Genomic DNA, 18,844 nt, shown 5'->3' with positions numbered 1-18,844 from the left:
GGACGAGCATCGCTGCTGGGACGGAGGCCTCCGTCCTGGACTAGTCTCTCCCCACGGAGGACCAAGCTGCTGCGGGCTTCCTCGCGGCTACTGGTTGTCTTTCAAGTTCTGGCCGGCTTGACAAAGTCTTGGAGGCTGGGACACGGCTGCCAGACCGAAGGGGCGACTCCCTCCGCTGGGCGGATGGAGTCGGAACCTTTGCGGACTTATGCCTGTCTGCCGGAGCCTGAAGTGAGGATTCCCTCTGAAGTTCGGACCTGTTATAGGGGAAGTACTTCGGAGCAGGAAAACGAGCCCTTGGAAGCCCGCCAGAGGTACCTGGAACTGCTGAAGTTCCCAGGAGGTGGCTGCGTGGGATGGCGACACGCACCCATTCCTCCCAAGGGGAACGGCTTCTTCTGTGCCTCCTTCTGGGGGATCTAGCGTGCCTCCTGGCGTGGCGAGATCTGGAATGGGAACAGGACCTCCTTCTGCGGGACCTCTCTCGCCTCCTCTACTGGTACCTCGGCGCTTCATCCTCCGAGGAGAAAGAGTATGACTCGAAAGAGGAGCCCGAAGATTTGTAGGACCGCACCGAAGGGTCCGAGTCGTCCCGAGTCGCTGGTGGTTCCTCGTGTCGGTCCATAGGTGACGAAGGCTCCAGGAAGACGGGAGGGAGCGTTGCTGAAGGCGCTGGGGGAGAGCAAGGTAACTTCTTGCTGAGGAACCACGCCTCGAATTCTTCCTCCAGTCTCATGGGCGACCTGAAGGACGTCCTCGGCAGCGCCCATGCGAGGGGATCCAATGATGGTGAGTCCTCCTTCTCGGCGTCTCCCCCGGCTGCAGACGTACCTGAAATACAGGACCATGAAGCGGGGGAAGAGGTTGCAGCAGCCTTTCCCCCCCCATAGGATCATCGGAAGAGACGGGCCCCGCTGGCACCAGGACTCCGTCCTCCGAACACACTCCCGTCCCTCCTTCAGGCCCCCCCACTTGCCTGGACCGACAAACATCCCCACTAGCAGAAATCTCAGATTCCTGGGAAAGATCATTGGGCCTCTTTCCCGCACCTGACTTACCTCGTCCCCTACTCTGGGTAGGGGAAGGTGGCTGAGAAGCTCTATCCGACGAGGCATCGGGAGAAGCAAGCGGCGAGGAGAGGCTCGTCTTCCTAGGTGACCGCTTGGACACCTTCTTCTTCTTGGTGCCGTAGCGCACCCACTGCACCTCGTTCCAGGACTCACACTCCGGACACGTGGCTGTAGGAGAACATAAGCTGCCCCTACACGACGAACACAGAGGGAAAGGGTAGGAAAGGGTATGGAATGAACACAATGGGACCACGTGGGGACCGCGTGAGACACAAAGGGGGTCGGGGACACAAAGGGTCGCACTGGGTATGGAGAGAGCGTCGAGATGTTATCGCAACGCGACCAGAAAACTTACTGGAGCTCGAGACCTGAGCAAGCATGCTCTCTGACCCCGGGTCACCTCATGGTTACCCAGCATAGAAAACGGGAGTAGGGTAAACTACACAAAATTCTGGTCGGTTGGGAGGAGATCCCAGATACTCCTAAGAAAGTAGTTCGAGGTAAGTACTACGTGTTGGAACCAATGACAAATTAGTAGATAATTTGTATTTTTCCTAACTATACAAACCTTAGCTATTTAATAGGGGTTATTACTTTCGGCGTAGCTGAAATGACGAGCCATTAGAATTTTAACGAGGGTTTACTACCCCTCCGCTAGTTAGCGGGGGGTAGGGAGGGTAGCTTGCTACCCCCCCCCCCCTCTCACACACCTGTGCTTGAGCTCACTTTGCTCGGAGGGAGGACTTCAAAGGGGATAGGGCTGGTGGGCAAGTTTGATTAAATAGCTAAGGTTTGTATAGTTAGGAAAAATACAAATTATCGACGAATTTGTCATTTGTTCCGTAACTGACATACAAACCACGCTATTTAATAGGGGTGACTCACCCATTAGGAAGGGTGGAACGTCCCAGCCAGTACTGGCTTTTGGGTTTGCCCGGGGACTCATTATTTGAGTGTATCAGCACCTCGCTACAACCTTGCTATGCAAGGACTGCGACCTACGGAAGCTGAGTGTGAAGGTATAATAAAGTGTGACTCGTCCTAGGAAGTTGACCTGTAGTCCTTTAGATGGAAACTTTAGGCTAGGACTCTCCCAAAACCACCTCGTCAGGGTATGGGGACGTGACAGTATTAGCTTAATACTAGGAACACAAGGAAACATGGTTTACCTGCAGTGGTTTGAGGTCAGCTGTGCAGAGAACCCAGGATGCTGCTTTCCCCAAGAGAGGGGAAGATGAAGAGAAGAATAAGGGCCAGACAAACCTTTTCATTCATGCAGACTAAGACCGGGTAACAATGCCCTCAACCTTCTGCTACTTGTCCACTAAGGAGCCTGAGGTTTTAAACCAGCTGTTGTGCAGCCACCACAGGGCCGATAGAGAACGTATCGAGCATCCTATGGGTCACGTCTTGCAGGTAGTGGGCTGTGAAGGTCATCTGACGCTTCCACACCCCAGACTGAAGAACCTGCGTCACTGAGAAATTCTTCTTGAAGGCCAGGGACGTAGCTACGCCCCTGACATCATGTGCTCTAGGGCGACGTGACGGAGGAGGGTCTGGATTCAGGGACAGATGGATCACCCTACGAATCCATGCCGAGATGGTGTTCTTGGTGACCCTCCTCTTAGTCCTCCCAGTGCTAACAAACAATGCTTGCACCTGAGGACGGACTGCAGCCGTTCTTTTGAGATATAGCCTCAGACTCCTTACTGGGCACAATAGGAGATGGTCTGGGTCATCTGTTACAGAACAAAGACTCGAAATCGTAAGGAGTCGAACCGAGGGTCCGCCACCCCCGGATTCTGAGTCTTAGCAATAAACTCAGGGACGAATTTGAACGTTACCTCCCCCCATCCCCTTGAATGGGCAATGTCATATGAGACCATGAGGTTCACTATATGAGACCATGAGGTTCACTGACTCGCTTGGCTGATGCCAAAGCTAGTAGGAACACCGACTTCCAAGTTAGGTGGCGATCTGAAGCCTGGCATAATGGTTCATAGGGAGGTCTCTTAAGAGACCTGAGAACTCGAACAACGTTCCATGGAGGAGGTCTCACTTCTGACTGAGGGCAGGTAAGTTCATAACTTCGTATGAGTAGGGAAAGTTCCAGCGAGGAAGAAATGTCCATTCCTTTGAGCGTGAAGGCTAGACTTAAGGCTGAGCAATAGCCTTTCACCGCCGAGACTGAAAGGCGCATTTCTTCCCGCAAATACACGAGGAACTCCGCTATTGTTGGAATAGTGGCATCGAGTGGAGAGATACCCCTTCCACGACACCAACCACAGAAGACTTTCCACTTTGCCTGGTAGACAGATGCGGATGTTTTTCGCAGATGTCCAGACATCCTAATCGCAACTTGTTTCGAAAATCCTCTCTCAGCGAGGAGATGCTGGATAGTCTCCAGGCGTGAAGTCGTAGCGAAGCTACGGCTTTGTGGAAGATGATGGCATGAGGTTGTCTGAGTAGATCGTGTCGCGGAGGGAATTCTCTCGGAAGTTCCGTTAGGAGTTGCAGAAGGTCCGGAAACCATTCCACGTGATGCCATAGCAGAGCTATGAGGGTAATTGAAAGACTGACCGAAATTCTGGTCTTGTTGAGCACCCTCCTCATCAGACAGAACAGGGGAAAGGCATACACGTCGATGTTGTCCCACCGTTGTTGGAAGGCATCTTTCCAGGGCGCCTTGGGATCAGGGACTGGGGAGCAGTATAGCGGAAGCTTGAAAGTCAATGCTGTCGCGAACAGATCCACAGTCGGTGAACCCCACAAAGTCAGGAGTTTGTTGGCTACTAGAGGATCCAAAGACCACTCGGTACTCACTATCTGAGACGCTCTGCTCAGATTGTCGGCGAGCACATTCCTCTTGCCCGGAATGAAACGTGTCGATAGTGGAATCGAGTGGACTTCGGTCCATCTCAGTATCTCTACTGCAAGATGGGATAGCTGCTTCGAAAAGGTACCTCCTTGCTTGTTGATGTAAGCCACTACTGTGGTGTTGTCGCTCATCACCACCACAAAGTGATCCGCCAGGTATTGTTGGAACTGTTGAAGGGCCAAGAAAACGGCCTTCATCTCTAGAAGATTTGTATGGAGGCACTTTTCTGATTCTGACCACAAGCATGATGTCCTGTGGTGCAGAACATGGGCCCCCCACCCTTTCTTTGAGGCATCCGAAAACAGCATCAAATCCGGGGGAAGGACGAGAAGATCCACTCCTCTTCGTAGGTTCTCGTCTGTCACCCACCACTGGAGATCTGTCCGTTCCGCAGGTCCCATAGGGATCATGACGTCCGGGGAATCGTAACCTTGATTCCACCGGGACTTGAGTCGCCACTGGAGGGATCTCATCCTGAGGCAACCGTTGGGAACTAGACGAGCCAAAGATGAGAGGTGACCGAGGAGACATAACCACGATTGGGCTGGAAGTTCTTCTCGTCTGAGAAAAGGGCTAGCGATTTTCCTCAGCCTTGCTATCCTGTCGTCTGATGGGAAGGCTTTGTGGAGATTGGTGTCTATAATCATGCCTAGGTATACCAGTCTTTGAGTGGGAATCAGAGAGGACTTCTCGAGATTTACCATGATCCCCGGATCCTGGCAAAGTCCCAGAAGTTTGTCTCGGTGTTGAAGAAGGGATGACTCCGAGTCTGCTAGGATCAGCCAGTCGTCCAGATAACGGAGGAGACGGATGCCGATACTATGTGCCCACAACGATATTAGGGTGAACACTCAGGTGAAAACCTGTGGTGCTGTGGAGAGACCGAAACACAGCACCTTGAACTGGTACACCTTGTTGTCTAGGCTGAATCTTAAGTACTTCCTTGAAGACGGATGGACTGGGATCTGGAAGTACGCATCCTTCAGATCCAGTGTACACATGAAGTCTTACGGTCTCACTACAAGTATGACCGTGTCTGCGGTCTCCATACTGAATGGAGTTTGCTTGACAAACTTGTTCAGAGCCGAGAGATCGATGACTGGTCTCCAGCCTCCAGACGCCTTCTTTATAAGAAGGAGTTGACTGAAGAAGCCTGGGGACCCGTCGAGGACCTCTTCAACATGGTTTGGACTTCTGCCCGAAGCGCCTGCCCCCTTGCTGATCCCATGGCAAGGGAGCTCAATGACACTGGATTCGTCGTCAGGGGAGGTAGAGATGTTGTGAACGGGACGCGCTATCCCTGACTGATTTTGGAAATCATCCAGGAATCGGCCCCGAGTTGCTGCCACCTGTCTGCGCAACTTTGTAGGCATCACCCCACTCGTGGACGTGCAGAGGGACTGCCAATCCTAGCGTTTGCGGCCTCGGCTGCTCCCTCTAGGATTCTTCCCTCCCCTGGAGGACTTCTTGACTTTCCTGTCCTTGACAGGAAAGGGCTTAGACACCACTGTCTTCGCTGCCATTGTCGGTTTCGTGGTCTTGGTAAGACGGGGCTGCTGGGGTGCTGTAGGCTTATAAGGCTTGGATGTCAAAGCCCTATGTAGGAGGGAGTCTTGGTGGGACTTCCTCCACCTCTCGGCAGCATGTTCCACGCTTTAGGCTCAAACAGGTTCGTTCCCTCCACGGAAGAATGTCTGAGCCTGCTTATCTCAGTGCTAGGGACCTTCTGATGGAACCTCTCAGACACCGCATCCCGATGTTTCAGGATGGTGTTCACCCACAAGTTCGAGTCTTGGTGGGCCAGAAACTCGATAGTGCGAGTGCCTGAGAGTAAAAAGGTCTCCATAGCTTTCCTGGTACGTTCTTTGGAGAAATCCTCCGAACGTATCAGGATACCTAAGGTCCCTAACCAGATATCCAGCCACGAAGTGGCCTGCATAGCACACTTCGCAACCTTCTCCTGATTAACGATCTCAGTCACCGAGAATGAGACCTGCCGGTTGGAGAGTCTCTCAAGAGGGACTCCCCTTGTAAGCTCTTCCAAAGAATGGTGAAGGGGAAGAGCTAAACAAGGCTCCTCTAAGATCTCGAAGTACCTCCTCTGCTGTACCCGAGGAGGTAGGAGAAGCTTGTTGCCGGCACTGGATCGGCTGGAGGAGGCTAACTCATAGAGCTGGACCGCGATCTTGTCCCTGGTACTCTTAACCCCCTGAGACCAGGGCAGAGCCGCACTGGCCTTAGAAGGTTTTTGAGTCCCAAATACTCGGTCCAAGATCGTGTCTTTGCCCTCTCAAGGAAAAATCTCTGGGTCAGCAAACCCATTGAGAGTCCTCATAAGGGTCAGACCCTGCCAAAATGCATGTTCTGACTCCTGCAGCTCTCCTCCGGATGGACTAGCAGCGAAGTCTCCAGTCCCCAAAGGCTCTTCTTGGGGAGACTCGCGGACGTTCTCCGAGTGACTGGCTGGCTCCGTTCTGAGTCTTGACGAGGATTTCTGTACTGTTTTGGAACGTCTCACCTCACGTGACTCCCCTGAGGACGGGTAATCCTCGTCCGAAAGGGAGGGATAAAAAGTCGGGGGGGGGGGGGGCCTGCCTCGAAGGCTTACGAGGAGACAGCTTAGTCCTCGGAGAAGTAACCGCGTCCAAAACTCCTCTTTTTCTCCTCAGGGGAGTAGACGCAGCCAAGGATTTGTGGCCGAATTCAGAGAGAACAGGCTTGAAAGCCTGCATACCCGCGTAACCGCTCTGATTAGTGTCTCAAACCAAGGCTGCTGGCTGACGGCTGCGCTGTTAGACACTCCCTCTGGAGGGACAGGGATCGACCGATCCCTGGGAGGAGCTTCCATAGGGGGGTTTGCCTGTAAAGAAAAAGAAGAAAAAATGTCCCTGGACCTTTCTGGAACCTTCCCCCCTACCGGCGAGCGCGCTGTTCTGCGCTTGCAGGGGGGAGGGTGGGGGAATGCGGCGATGGCGACCTAGCCTTGTGTTGTTCTGCAGCCTCGCACGCAGGAGGGTATCGACGATTGCGCGGGGGAGCGCGCTGGCGCTTGCGGGATGGGGAATAGCCGGGGTCACGCACGGGCGACTGCTGGCACGCGCACACGCGTGGGAGACTGATGGCGCCGCGTGCGTGGGAGACTTCTGATACACGCGCGGGCGAGCGATGGCGCATAAAAGCGTGCGCAGGAGGCTGATTGTGCATTCGCGCAAGCGTGGGCGCGCAGGATCAGGATGAAGGGCCAGTGGGCGTGCAGGCGAAAGATCGTGCACCCCAGAAGATGTCGTCGGGCACGCGCGCAGGAGAGATATCTCTTGCGCGAGGGCACGCAGCCGGAAACTACGTTCGTTGGCGCGCCTCTTGTGGGCGCACGTCAGGCTGGCGGTGTGTAGCTGTTGTAGGAGATGGGCGTGGGCGCTCAGCCCATCCTCGTGGGCGCGTGTAGATGAACTCGCGCGATTGCGCACTGGCGAAGGATGGCACGCAGGAGAAAGTTGGCGAGAGCTGCCGCGTGGGCGAGCGCTGACGAGTAGGAGAAGTCTTAGACTTCCCTACCGCACCCAGATCCGACAATCGTGGGTGCGCAGGAGATCATTGGCGCGCAGGTGAGCGCTGGCGCGCAGGTGAGCGCTGGCGCGCAGGTGAGCGCTGGCGCGCAGGTGAGCGCTGGCGCGCAGGTGAGCGCTGGCGCGTAGGAGAGCGCTGGCGCGCAGTAGGTTGAAGGCGTGCTGGCGAGCAGGTGAGCGCTGGCGAGCAGGTGAGCGCTGGAGCGCAGGTGAGCGCTGGAGCGCAGGTGAGCGCTGGAGCGCAGGTGAGCGCTGGCGTGCTATCTCAGGAACAGCAGCAACAGGTGAGCGCTGGCGCACTATCTCAGGAGCCTCAATGAGGTCAGGAGATCGTTGGCGCGCATGCTTAGCATGGCGCGTAGGGGACGTGTGCACAAGATGGCGTGTACGCCCTTGTTGCCCCGAAGGGACCGGTGCCTGAATTTTAAAGACAGGTTTAGTTGGCGCATACAGCGCATCAGCTGCCAGGAACGGCGACGGCAGGTCAGCAGGTCTGTCGGGTGGAAGGTCGACAAGTCCTTTGTAAGGAAGACCTTCCACCGAAGGGGAACGCGAACGATACGCAGAGAGGTCCAGGGTCGTAGCAGGAACAGTCGGTGATCGATGACGAGGCTCCTCTGCGGAGGATTATAACGACGATGATGAACTGAAGAGGCGCCTCCTCACCGACTTATAAGGTGAAGGAAGGCATCTCCGGCAAAGAGGAAGGCGAGCCTTGCGACGTATACGCTCTCTGGGGGCCGTTGGATCAGCAAGCTGACCTTCAGCAGTCCTCCGAAGAGGAGTCTCTGTGAGTGACCTCCCCCGAAAGGGAGAATCACCGGCAGGAGAGACTGTTGGACTTAGTTTCTCCCTCGTAGGTTGAGCAGGAACGGGAGAAACTAAGCCTTCAGCTACCACGGGGTGAGAAGATGCAGAGGTATAAGGAGATACCGCATTGGATACCTCTGACACCAGAACGTCAACAATAGACGGAGGATCAACCTCTGCCAAAGTCGGCGATTGCTTGACAGCGCCACCCAATCGGATGATGTCAATCAGAGCTTCCTTGGAGGGCGAACCCTCGAGCCCCAAGGAAGACCAAAGCTGGAATAAATTGGTTACCTTTAAATCAACATTTAAATCCTCCCCCGGGGGAAGAGGTGGAGTTGCCTAGCTAGGGCAGGCAACGGCATCTCTCGAACCCCGAGATCGGGAAACAGAACCACAGTCTACGCTACCACTCGCCGATCTCTCAAAAGAAGCCGATCGAGTGGGAGCTTCGGAGGAGGTTTGGGCAACGGAAGAAGAGTCCTTGGGATTTTCTCCTTTCAAAGAAATCTTCGAAGGAGAAATATCCCGCCTGGACTTCTTCTTACGTCGCCGAGAAAACCTCTTCCACTGGGAGGTAGACCACTCCCTACACTCACCACACTTATTACTACTATCACACTGTTGGCCCCTAAAGTAAGGACAAAGGGTGTGAGGGTCCGTCTCGACCGCCGACATAAATGTACCACAAGGGCGGTCAGGTAATCTAGGACATTTGCGCATGTTCGCAGAGGCCAACTTCACACTCAAACCTGTATGAGAGAAAGCAAAAAGACATTAATGGCTGTCAGAGAGGCGAGGGTGAGAGCGGACACGTCTGACTACCACCCGAGCCGAGAGCAAAGAGAGCGCAAGCACAGGTGTGTGTGAGGGGGGTGGGGGGTAGCAAGCTACCCTCCCCCCCTCTAACTAGCGGTGGGGTAGTAAACCCTCATTAAAATTCTAATGGCTCGTCATTAGAGCTACGCCGAAAGTTATAAACCCCCTATTAAATAGCGTGGTTTGTATGTCAGTTACGGAACAAAATTTGAGTTACACTGCTCTCATTTTGAACAGTACAGGAAGGTCCCGAATTATGCTTGTTCGAATTATGCGGTTCTCCGTAGTTTTCAAAAATAAATTTTCTGTATCTGCGAAGCTGTTCTCTCTCTCTCTCTCTCTCTCTCTCTCTCTCTCTCTCTCTCTCTCTCTCTCTCTCTCAATCTGTGCCAGACGTACAAAATTTCGAAACGGTGAAAATATCACTGAATATATGGAAAAATAAACACGCAAAGATGATTCTGTCAAACTCGGTCATGCAAACGATGCAGTTAGGACGATGTCATCATTCAAAGACTGCTTTATCTTCATTATTTGTAGAAATATTTGGTTGAAAGTTTTGGAGAGCATGTACATGTTCCTGCATACGTAGAAACAATAACTTGATTTTTTATTTTTTCCAGTAGTTATATTATACACCATAGCGGATGGTCCCCTTCAGCACTGAATATTTAATGAGCGGTGTATTTAGCCTGAATTGACGTATGTTGAGCCAATGTAAAGCGGGGCATTACTGTCCGCTGTTCGAAGATATGTCAGGAATATTTATCAGGAGAGTGGGTGGGCCCCTTCACCACCTGTCATTAATGTCTGAAGGTTCCAGTTTCAAAGCACAAAATGTTTGTAGATTTGTATAGGAACAAATGCTTTAATCAAGCAAAATTAAATTTGAAAGTTATAATTTTCTAGATATTTTTTGTTGTACTACCAGTCAGCTAACAGAATTTTGTGACGTTTTAAGCCTAGCCCACTTTTGAAAATGGATATAAACCGCATACCAATTCTATCGTATTCCATATACTGTACCATGTAAAGATTACTGTTTATTATAGTACACAATTTGTATGTATTTTATGGCAGAGAGAGAGAGAAGAGAGAGAGAGGAGAGAGGAGAGAGAGAGAGAGAGAGAGAGAGAGAGAGAGAGAGAGAGAGAGAGAGAGAGAGAGAGAGAGAGAGAGAGAGAGAGAGAGAGATATGCATCCACAATCAAAGTGAAAGTTAATTATAAAAAGCTTTATAACAACCATGTACTCTATCGTAGGCTAGAGTATAATGGGGAAAATGTAATGGTTTCTTATCAGTTCTTTTAAGTAAGTTAGGAAACTTTATTACCAAAAATTGTAACTGTGCCATAACTGATAAGTGTACTCCTGTAATGTCTAATTTTCTTTAGTAAGTACTTTCAACATACTGTAACCTTCAACATACTTCCTTATATTGAGATCGCTTGTACAACACTACAGTTCTTTGCATGTAATATTGTACAGATACAATTCTTTTTGTAAATGATGCAATTTACATTGTTCGTTCACAAGGAATGTTTTTATAGAGTACAGCCAACTCACTGCCAATAGTAGACCTCAGAATGCCATGGGAAGATTTGCTAAAAGAGTAAATCTTTCAGCTTAGGCAAATCTTATTTTATAAACTCACCGTTGTTTAAAGATTTTCTAAGGATGGCGAGTCAACGGCATGAAAACAGCACCAAATGAACCTTGTGAAAACAGCAGCGAATAAGTAAGGATGGTGAGTAGTCTTACCAAGTAGGAACATCAACATTTCACTGATCAATACCATTAGCTTTTATCTACATTACCTATCCCACTCCAACAAATGCCAGGGTGTGACTAATTCAATATATTCACTATAGGTATCAGATTGTCCAATATAAAGAGCCTGCATCTATTACCAGCCCTTCCAACTCCAAAATGTTCATACACAAAAACTAAACTAACAACTTATAATTAACACACCAGACCTCCTAAACTCCGGAAGCCAGAATGTCTTGCTTCCCAAAAAATCTCACCATAACAATGGAATATGGATTAACCAGCCCCGTGAGTTCAACTTAAAGTTCCCCGGAATAAAATCAATTATTTACAGCTAAGTTCAGCAATAAAAAATAAATGTAAAATATTTTGAAAATGTGTAACTTCGAAATATTGAGATTCATATCTGGATTACAAAGATATTATATAACAAAGGAGAATTAGGTGAAGAGATGTAGTCCAGAGATTGAAAATGTGATTGAGAATTAAAAGATTGAAATAGTGTGGACATGGGAGGATGAGAAGAGTTAGAAATTGGTTCAAAATCACATACGTAATTACTGGTACTAAGACCTGGAAGAAACAGCAAGAATTCAAGGAAAAGGGGGACATATGAAGACCTAAACTGAAGAGTTTAAAAAGATAAAAAGACAGAATACAGGACAGAAAAGTGTTGAGATCATATTTCACACCTAATCCCTAAAAGTAAAATTATATATAAGAACCTTTTTGGTGATGATAACTGATAGCTAGTTCATTTCACTAATTTACTACAAAATATGACAAATTCTTGGTAATTTCTATTTTTTCTAGCTATACTTATCATGAACCACATCTATAATAGTCCTGGGATCATCCCAGTTTCGACCAGATAAAAATCCGGATACCCCCAAATTCCCTCCCCTCCCGCCGTCAGGAATGACCGGAGGTCAACTCGGGCCTTGACCTGGCCCAGGAACCCAATTACAGTCCTCCCGAAACACCCCTAAACCCCAATTTGTGGGATATCACAGGGAAGGTAGGGCGGACAGTAAAATGATGTGGTTCGTGGTAAACATAGATAGGAAAAATACAAATTACTAAGAATTTGTCATGTATTTTGATGCTGTTTACTTCCACGAACCACATCTATTGGAGACTCATTTTTAGGGGGCAAGATGACACAGGCAACAAAGAGAGACCGCGGGTGAGTGGAAAGAGGCCATCTGGATACGTACTCAACCAAAAACCTCAAACAAAAAGACATGACCGAACTCAATCCAGGGAGGTCAACAATAAGGATTGCACTTACCCATGCTGGTTGGTCCTTCGTCTGACACTCAGAACTCACTCATAAAGTGGGGAGAGGGGATAGGGTAGGAATACTCAACCACACTATACCATTCAACATGGGGTATGATCGTACTCAACCCCGATTAGATCCGTAGCTGTGCAACCACAACCCAGCTAATCTTGAATGCATCAAGGGACCATGTAGTCCTTGAGAAAGGTAGACGTAAATGTGGACTGTCTCTTCCACACTCCCGCCCACAAGACCTGACCGACTGCCATATTCCCGGAGAATGCCAAGGAAGTTCTGATACCCCTGATCTTGTGGGGCTTTGTTGATCCTGGTGGGGCGGTACCTGCCGATTGATAGGCCCTCCTCGTCGTTTCCCGTAGCCAAAACGAGATTGTGTTCTTCAAGACTGGCTTCTTAACCTTCTCCATGGAATCGAGGAGACTTTTGATGGTAAGTTGTAGTCTCGTTGTCCGATCCAGGTATTTTCTCACAGCCCTAACTGGACAGAGGAGAAGGTCCTTGGCATCTCTGGATTTCGAGATGGCGGTGATTGAGAACTCGCCTAACCTGGGGTCTGCTACCATGGGATTCTGGGTTTTTGCCACAAAGAAGGGAACAAATCAGAAGGTTAGCTCTTTCCAACCACTCATGTGGCACACTTCATGGAACAGGCCGTGAATCTCGCTGACCCTTTTGGTAGAGGCCAAGGCGAGAAAGAAGACTGTCTTCAAAGTCAGTACCCTGTCTAGGATGTCTTTGAAGAGTTCAAACGGAGCCTTCTTCAAGGCGTCCAACTATCTGGGCACGTCACACTCCGGAACTCAAAAGGGCTGAGGGGGACATGGCTGCTCGAAGCTCTTCAGGAGCATGGAGAATTGTTTTGAGAAGCTCAAGTTGATCCATTTCAGCAGGAATACTTGTCACAAGGCCGCTCGGAACCCCTTCACTGTGATAGAGAGGCTTATGTGTATCCTGAGGTGTGGTAAGAAATCGGCTAACTGAGGGATCGGTGCCTTCATGGGCTTGATATTCTTCTGTTCACACGACCTACCAAACTCACCCATTTTGCTATGTAATGGTCGGCAATAAAACCCTCAAATAACCTGTCACCTGGACAGCTACCTACTCCAGGATTTCCTCCGTCAGCCTGCAGAGAGACCATGACCTGAGGCACTCCTGTTTCTTCATGTAAGCCATCACTGTGGCATTGTTGAACATTAGGGCTACTGCCCTTCCCATGACCTGAAGTGCTTTTTGGACCGCTGTAAGTTCCAACTCGATGTCCAGACCCTTCTCGGGGTCAAGTCCCTGACAGGGACTGCTCAAGTAGGTGAGTCCCCACCCATCCTTGGAAACATGCATAAAAAGCAGGAGCTCCAGAGGACTTCCCCACTCTCCCTGCCGTTAGGAACAGTCCTGTTGCGGACATCCCACTGGACCGGCCACAGCTTGATCTTGCCCTGAGGTACCAATTTCTCCAGAGACATCAAGTGTTACACCAGGAACTGCCACTGCACGAGGGATGCCAGGGCTCCTAGAAGGAACGGGTGGGCGACTACATGCAGCCTGTCGAGCCTCTCCTCTGCTGGGAACACCCTGGTTACCTTTGTACAAATTTCTATTCGCATGTACACCGTCTTTGTCACTAAAGACTTCTTCCAGTTGATCACAATTCCCAGTTCCTTGCAAAACACCAAAACTTTGTCCCTCTGCTTCAACAAGACCTCCCTTGAGGAGGAAAGTAACAACAAATCGTCCAGGTACCGCAGGAGTCTGATGCCCTTCCTGTGGGCCCCCTGCGAGACCATGGCAAGGACTTTGATGAGCTTCTGGGGACCATGGACAACCTAAAGCATAGGGTCCGAAACTGGAGGACATCCCTCCCCCATTAGAACTGGAGGAACTTCTTGCTGAACAGGTGTTACGGGATCTGGAAATATGCATCCTTCAGGTCCAGGGACAGCATGTAGTCCCCTTCCCTGATGGCTGCCAGGAATATCCTGGGGGTCTCCATCTTCAAGGGAGTCTTGAACACGAACCTGTTGAGAGTGGACAGGTCTATGACTGGTCTCCAACAGACGGTAGCCTTCTCCACAAGGAAAAGGCAGGTGAAAAAACCCGGTGAGCCGTCGTCCATCCTCTGGATGGCACCTTTCTGTAACATTTCCTCTACTTCCACTTCCAGGGCCCTCCTCCAAATGGATCCTAAGGCTTAATAGAGAGGCTGTTATGGTATGTGACGAGAGGCATCTCCCTATCCGCGGAGTCTGAAGGGAAGGGGTGCCTCCGGTCCTACTTCTTCCTAGGCAAGCAACCGTTATGGGGGAAGCAGTTGGCGATGGGTCTCAGGCGGGTGGAGGAGGGAGCAGCGGAGCTCACAAAGGAGGTCCATGTAACTGTGTACCATCCGTTCGACAATGGTCCAGGGAGCAGGTCTTGGGCGAGAATCCCTGGGGCAATGGGAAGACTGATTCCCAGAAGAGGCCCTGTGGAGCACCGGGTCTTGACTGGCCTTGTGTCACTTCTCTCCAGGGTCTCTTCAACCAAGTGTTCCGGAAAGAGGGACTCCCCTGTGACCGACGAGTTCCTGAGGAGCCGAGCCTCCCTGGAAGGTATCATTTTGGGCAGCTGGGACAGCACAGTGTTCTCTTCCTATGAAAAAGCAGGATGGCCCACTGGGTGAGAACCTGGGCCGTCAGGAATTTTACCACTCTACCTCCCGACAGCACAAGTTCTCGGAACTGTTCCCTCACAGGATCAGAGGGCATGTGCTCCAGGGCAAACGAGGACACTGCCGCCATCCATATATCCAGCCACAAGGCAGCGTGGACAGCCGACCAGGCCGTGCTTCCATTGGCATGGCCTCCTGTAATAAGAAGTTCAGCCCTCCACTCAACATCCTGTCTTCCGGTTTGTAGAAACTGCCTCTGACTAGTCACTGGTGACGAAAGAAGTTTGCCCGAGCTGTGCAACCAGAATTATTTTCTTGGGCCCGCAATGGCCCCATCTAGGCTGGTGAGGCATGTGAGGTGGTTTACGACATGGGCAGGGTCAGGGGCCATCTAGTTTCTACTGGTGCACCATCCATGATATGCACTGGCGGATCAAGACGATGATCCTCTTGAAGACAAAAGCCTCCTCCAAGAACGTATGGTCTTCCACTGGTCCGGAGGGACACCCTTCCGAGTCGTCTCCGTAAACGCTGGGCTCTACACGAGACAAAAACTTCTCGTGGCAGTGAGGAGGGCGGAGCGGAACCCGATCGGCGAGCAGCGTCCGCTGGAGAATTCCCTGGGCCAGGAGGGTTGGGTCAGAACAGCGCCAACCGCGGAGTTCCAGGCGGCGCGAATGGAATGTGAAGGGAGGCAGAAAGGAGTTTCTCAACTACAGGGCTCTGCCGCTCCCAGAAAGAAGGAAGTCTGCGAGGTGACACACCACTCCAGCAACCTCTATTCCTGCTACGATAACGACGACTGCAGCGGAATGGTTAGATGATCTCGAGTGAGGGGACAGGACCTGAAACATTCCATCTTCTTGCCCCGCTGAACTGTCTCCTCCCTCCGAGGCGGTGAAGCCTCTCCCAGACAGGGAACACGGGGTGGCTTGGCTGAGCCCCTCTTACCTCTCGACAGCGAACGAGACTCTCGATCCACTGCAAGGCGATGCTCTGTTGGTAGAAGGCCAGAGAGGCTGGATGTACCTCTAGGGAGATTGGAAAGGGATGAGAGGGGCACCTGACCAAGAGCCCAGCTTCCTTTCTGGGGAACAACTCGGAAAGCCGTCACAAAACGGCGAAGGTCCTGAGGGGCCTGGAGTGGCCACGTGGTCCCTCGGTGAGATGGCAAGGAGCGGCGATGGCGCACGGTCTAAGTAAGCCTTGTGGGGCAATAGCAAGTCAGCAGGGACGGGATGACCACATTTTCTGATGGAGAGGACATAGGCAGCGAGGCTGGTGGTTTGGACGAGGCACATTTATACAGTACAATACTGTACATATACAGTACCATATGTACTGTACTCTCATAGTTACTCCTACTATATAGATACATTTTCTATTGTGTAAGTAACCCATTTTCTTCACATTTTTAATGGGTGACTATTTTATTCTCGGCCTGTATGGTAAATCTCTTTTATTATCATGAAACCATTTTCACAATGTGAGTCATAAAAATATCCGCATTTCGTTTCGCAGCATGAAAATTTCGTAAGCAGATTCTTTCGTGGGGAGCTATGGCTTTACGGCTGTCTTGGAGACGAAACACATGGAAACCCCCATCCCCGACCAAATCTCTGCCAAGGAAGGCCCCAGGAGCCAAGCTGAGCCCAAATTGTCTGGACGATATTTTTGACAGAGATCCCCGAAGCAACCGCCGAAGTCCCTGCTGAAGGAGCAATCCCCGATACAAGGCGCTCACCAGAAGCACCTGACGAAGAAGGAGAAGGTACAGGACGAGTGCGACTCAAACTGGTTGAGGAGATAGACATGAGAAAGAAAGGAACCACAAGATTTCTCTTCCGCATCTGGACACCGACGCTGAACACACTCACTTTCCATGCTGAATGGTAACGCACAACCACCACATACACACAGGAAAACGAGGGACACAACACACGAAAGGACACTGGCAAGAAAATCTGGTCAGAACGAAACGAGAGAAGACCGAATACAAAGGCGGCCAGGACTGTAATGGGGTTCCTGAGCCAGGTCAAGGCCCGAGTTAACCTTCGGTCATTCCTGATAGCGGGAGGGATGGAAATTTGGGGGGAAGCCTATCCAAATTCTTTCTGGTTGGGACTGGGATGATCCCAGGACTCTCCTATAGATGTGGTTTGTGAAAGTACAGTATACCGGGTCAGAACAAATGAAAATTAAGGAGCACTATCTTACGCATAGATTTCCTCCAAGTATCCACAGAGTTCTTGTCTTTTGTATCCCTTCAACCAAGGTGCACTCAACATGTAAATAGGTGGGGCCTCTCCTGGGTAGTCCGGTGGCATCGTTACCTGAACAAAAAGATAATTATTCACCTTCAGTATTCCTAGTATATGTAGTAGTGGCGATTCCTCGTACACAAAACACAACCATACTTCTTTCTAAATTAAATTTACGTAAATTATGTGACATGTTGCTTATTAAGTGACTTTACATAAACAATACTATGTGGTATTATAATTTTCTTTTAAACATAATATACGGTAATTGTTAAAAAGGAACTGGTCCAAATCACAAAACATTTCCAGGTATTTTCAAATCTCCAGTGTGAATTAAAATGAAGATGTTTTGAATGGGCTTGGTTACTGGATAAGCTTAGGGAAAAATATGTTAAACTAGAATCTCAAATTCTTGGATTTCAGTACCAAACTTGGTTATGTACTTTTGTTTTCTGAAACTTCTCATCATGAAAGAAAATCTTGGCTTACTTGCAAGAGTGATGTCAGATCTCCTTCTTCAATCTCCACACTGTAAGTCCTGTGTTCTGCACTTTCCGTATGGAAGTCATTACCATAAATGGATGAGAGTGCCTCAACTTCATCAACCTAAAACCAAAGATGATAGAGCAATACTTACATCGTGATAAAACCTGAAACTACCAAGAAAAATAATTGGTTCCTAACATGGGCTAGTTATACTTATTTCAATCTTAAAAATTGCGAAATGCTATCAAACCACACGTACCCTACTCTTGTCCGTCAAGTTCAGAGGCTCTCAATTTTATTTCTGGCATTTAAGCATCTAATCTATCAAGACAGCATAGAAATACTGATCCTCCGATACCATCAACCTGTCAAAGGACTAAACCAAACAAAGAATAAAATTTGCACAATAACTTGACCATACTGTGGTTCCATAATTCTCATGACAAAATATGATACAAAAAGACAAATTTCAAAGTAATTTATTTTTTCTAACAGTACAAATCTGGAGCTATTTATAGGGCTTATACTTTCAGCGTAGTTGAAAGACTAGCTGTAATACTTTTAGCGAGGTGTAACTACTCAACTGCTACTTGGCAGGGGGGGGGGGGGGTAAGCTGGCTACCCCGCTCACACACCTGTGTTGTCTAGTCACTTTTTATTACAGGCAGGACTTACCAGGGAACAGGTGATGGTGGGCCAATTTTTATAAATAGCTCTAGGTTTTAAATTACTTTCAAATATGTCATTTGTTTTAACACTAAATACAAACTCTTTAGCAATTTATAGGAATTATTCACGAATTATGAGGGTGAAAGTCCTAACCAACTGGGTGGTATTTGACCCGGGGTTTTCCCCTACATGCTCTGCACGTAACGGAGAAACCCTGACACCTCGCTAAATTTTGAGCAACCCACCATTAGCAGCCTGAGCAGCAATCTGTGTGATTATGTAATGCTAGCAATGTGGTTAGTCAAGGTAAGAATTCTCAGAACGTAGGAGTCTTTTGAATCAACCATAGACATTACCCAATCCCAACTTGCCAGGAGGTACGGGGACGTAAGAAGTATATAACTCTATACCAGATTACACAAGGGAAATGGTTTTACTTGCAAACAGCATGGTCGAGCTTTGCAGACTACCGTAGGTGCTGTTCATCCAAAGGGGGGAGGGGGAAGACGAAAGAAAGAAAGGACCAGTTATTCCTTGTCATTCATCCCATGGTTACACTCTG

General features: G+C 49.7%; 1 protein-coding gene across 1 annotated transcript in view; it reads right to left on the bottom strand.

Annotated features, from left to right (window-relative positions):
- The window catches only part of LOC137658667 (protein IMPACT-B-like), a 61,110-nt gene that overhangs the window by 23,623 nt on the left and 18,643 nt on the right, over positions 1-18,844 (bottom strand). Inside the window, exons 2-3 of the mRNA XM_068393612.1 lie at positions 17,617-17,733; positions 17,084-17,199 (exon numbers count right to left, since the gene is read on the bottom strand). Of these exons, the coding sequence (XP_068249713.1) occupies positions 17,084-17,199; positions 17,617-17,733 (233 nt within the window). The remainder of the gene's footprint in view (positions 1-17,083; positions 17,200-17,616; positions 17,734-18,844) is intronic.

This window comes from Palaemon carinicauda, chromosome 19 (assembly GCF_036898095.1).
Source record: "Palaemon carinicauda isolate YSFRI2023 chromosome 19, ASM3689809v2, whole genome shotgun sequence".
Lineage (NCBI taxonomy): Eukaryota > Metazoa > Arthropoda > Malacostraca > Decapoda > Palaemonidae > Palaemon > Palaemon carinicauda.
Note: the sequence above shows the minus strand (reverse complement) of the source record. Positions and strands in the feature narration are given on the sequence as shown.